Raw genomic sequence first — 2,513 nt, 5'->3', positions numbered from 1 at the left:
GTGTTTGAAACATCTGAGGATAAATATTTTCTTCTTGGATGTTGGGTTCAAACAGTAATGATTTTGATATAAACTGAAAAGTGTCTTTAGTAATAGAAATTATTTTCATTAGACTCTTTCTGATCTAAATCTGGACTTTTTATCTGAGGCTGGGTTTTATTTTGATCTTTTCCCATTAAAATGACATCAAGAAATACTGATTCACTTAAAGTGTTGCGGTTTTTTCTGACATCTAAGGTTTATATTTATCATACACTGCCTGACCAAAAAAAAAAAGTCACCACCATAAAAAGGTCACACTAATATTTGTTGAACCACCTTTAGCTTTGATTACAGCACACATTCTCTGTGGCGTAGTTTGGATAATCTTCTGCAATGTGACCAGATTTAATTACATCCAGTGTTGCATTTTTCCACCAAGCTCTTTCATTGATGATGGTAGAGTCTGACCTTCTCCAGCACATCCTAAAGATTCCCTGTGGAGCTGATCCATGTGTGAAAATGATGTCTCRTGCTCCCTGAACCACTCTTTCACAATAAGAGCCCCATGAATCCTGGCATTGTCCTCTGGGAATATGKCCGTGCCATCAGGGAAGAAACAATCATTGATGGAATAACCTGGTCATTCAGTATATTCAGGTAGTCAGCTGACCTCATTCTTTGAGTGCAGACTGTTGCTGAACCTAGACCTGACCACCTGCAGCGACCCCACATCCTAGTTAGATCCAGGTGGACATGKTTTTTTGGCTGGACAGTGTGTATAATAATATACCAGATAAATAAAAAGTTAAATTGTAAACATCATCTGCAGTCCTCATAGTGTAAAACATGAGGAGGTGTCATATTGCAGGTGGATGTGATGAATATTTCCATGTTTAAATGACACCACATATTCCTGCAGCACAGTTTCACAACATGTTTAGGTTTATTTATTTTTCTTTGTAGATTGAAGAAGAAAAGTCCACATTAACCCACAGCTCATTATTTTTTTGTAGCACAGGAAGAGTTTCCTCATCGTGAGCACAGAGGCTTTATTTGAGTCTAGTTTGAATGCCCTTCTACCTAACTTTTAACAGCATGTGACTCCTGCTTGTTTGCTGTCTTTGTGGAGTACACTCACACAGTAAAAACATCATCTTCTGAGGTTTTTCAACCTGTGCTATGATGCTTTTCTTTTGATTGTGAACGACTCTGGTAAAATGCAGCTTGGTTATGAACTAACAGTGGATGATGTGGCTTGGATAACATGTGGGACTTGACCTTGTGTCAGAACAGCTTTGACCTCTCTGTGCTGCTGTTAGTGGGATGGGACTGACTGGAAAGGCTGATGTATTTTGGTTTTGATCTCCTTTTGGGATTTGCTTGCTTTTGCCAACAGATTGACACCTTGGTTGTGGTGCCATATTTTCTGAACGTTCAGCATGTGTTTTTCTTTTTGTTTGTTTCTTTGGTTTTGCCTGTGCATAAATGACCCTTATGGGATGGCAGGAGTTCACAGAGGGATAGGGCTTGTCCTGAACTAGCAGCAGGGTTTCAGAGCACCATGTTGAGGTGTAGTGTGTGGATGGAGTTGGAGCTTTGGCTGTTGGGTTCACAAGCTTCTTGGACTAACTCGAGAGYTGATGTGCCTGCGGGCATCATGTGTCTCCTCTGCTGCAGGTTTTGAAGGCTGCTCCATGGTGCCGTCCATCTATCCTCTGGAAACGCTGCACAACTCCCTGTCACTGAAACAGGTCAACGAGTTCCTTACCAGTGTGTGCGAGAGTGCTGGAGAACAACACACTAGAACCTCCAGAGGTAAGAAACAAACACAGATCTAACGTTTGCTTCTTTATAGAAGACGGAGTTGTCTTCAAATTGTTCAGCTTTATTTTTGTTTCTTCCTGGCTAAAGCTCTGTCAGCCATGTTTGGCTCACACAACCAGCAGTCAGTCGACTCCTACATCCCACAGAGAGTCCTGTCCACTTCCATCTCCCTCAGATCTCGTTCTGACAGACCTCCATGGTGTAAGTGTCACAACATACTAGTTCACAAGAAAGTTTAGCATCTCTAGGCTGAAGCTCCTCTGCAGTCAGATATTATGAATAGGACTGTTACAAATGATTATTTTATGTTGATGCATCTGCAAACTAATTCGCTGATTATTTGATTAAACTAAAGGACTTATCTAAAAAGAGTTGAGTAGGTCCTCTAGACGCGTTCTTTTATGTTGAAAACATTTCGTATCTTCTCCAAGAGACTTCTTCAATCTGAGGAAATGCAGGTAAGCCCAGCCTTATAAGCTGTACTTCCACATAGTGGATCAACAAGTTTGACAGGACTTCAGCCAGCCATCAGGTGAAAAGGACCCCAMACCCAGACCCAGACCCGACAGATCAGTCGTCATTCCGTAAGTTGCGGGATTGTCAGAGAAGCTGAGGCGTTTATTCTCTAAACATGACACCCCCCCCCCACCACCACCACGCACACACACACGCATCAGAGCCTGCAGGACGATAAAATCAATAAAAAT

The 2,513-nt window shown here is 41.8% G+C and overlaps 1 protein-coding gene across 1 annotated transcript in view; it reads left to right on the top strand.

Moving 5' to 3' along the window:
- Positions 1–2,513, top strand: part of ppip5k1a (diphosphoinositol pentakisphosphate kinase 1a) — a gene marked incomplete in the record, with an annotated part of 51,223 nt that overhangs the window by 45,470 nt on the left and 3,240 nt on the right. Inside the window, 2 exon segments of the mRNA XM_014021413.1 lie at positions 1,660–1,797; positions 1,894–2,007. Coding sequence (XP_013876867.1) covers positions 1,660–1,797; positions 1,894–2,007 — 252 coding nt within the window.

The sequence above is a fragment of the Austrofundulus limnaeus genome, unplaced genomic scaffold, assembly GCF_001266775.1.
Source record: "Austrofundulus limnaeus strain Quisiro unplaced genomic scaffold, Austrofundulus_limnaeus-1.0 Scaffold292, whole genome shotgun sequence".
Lineage (NCBI taxonomy): Eukaryota > Metazoa > Chordata > Actinopteri > Cyprinodontiformes > Rivulidae > Austrofundulus > Austrofundulus limnaeus.
Note: the sequence above shows the minus strand (reverse complement) of the source record. Positions and strands in the feature narration are given on the sequence as shown.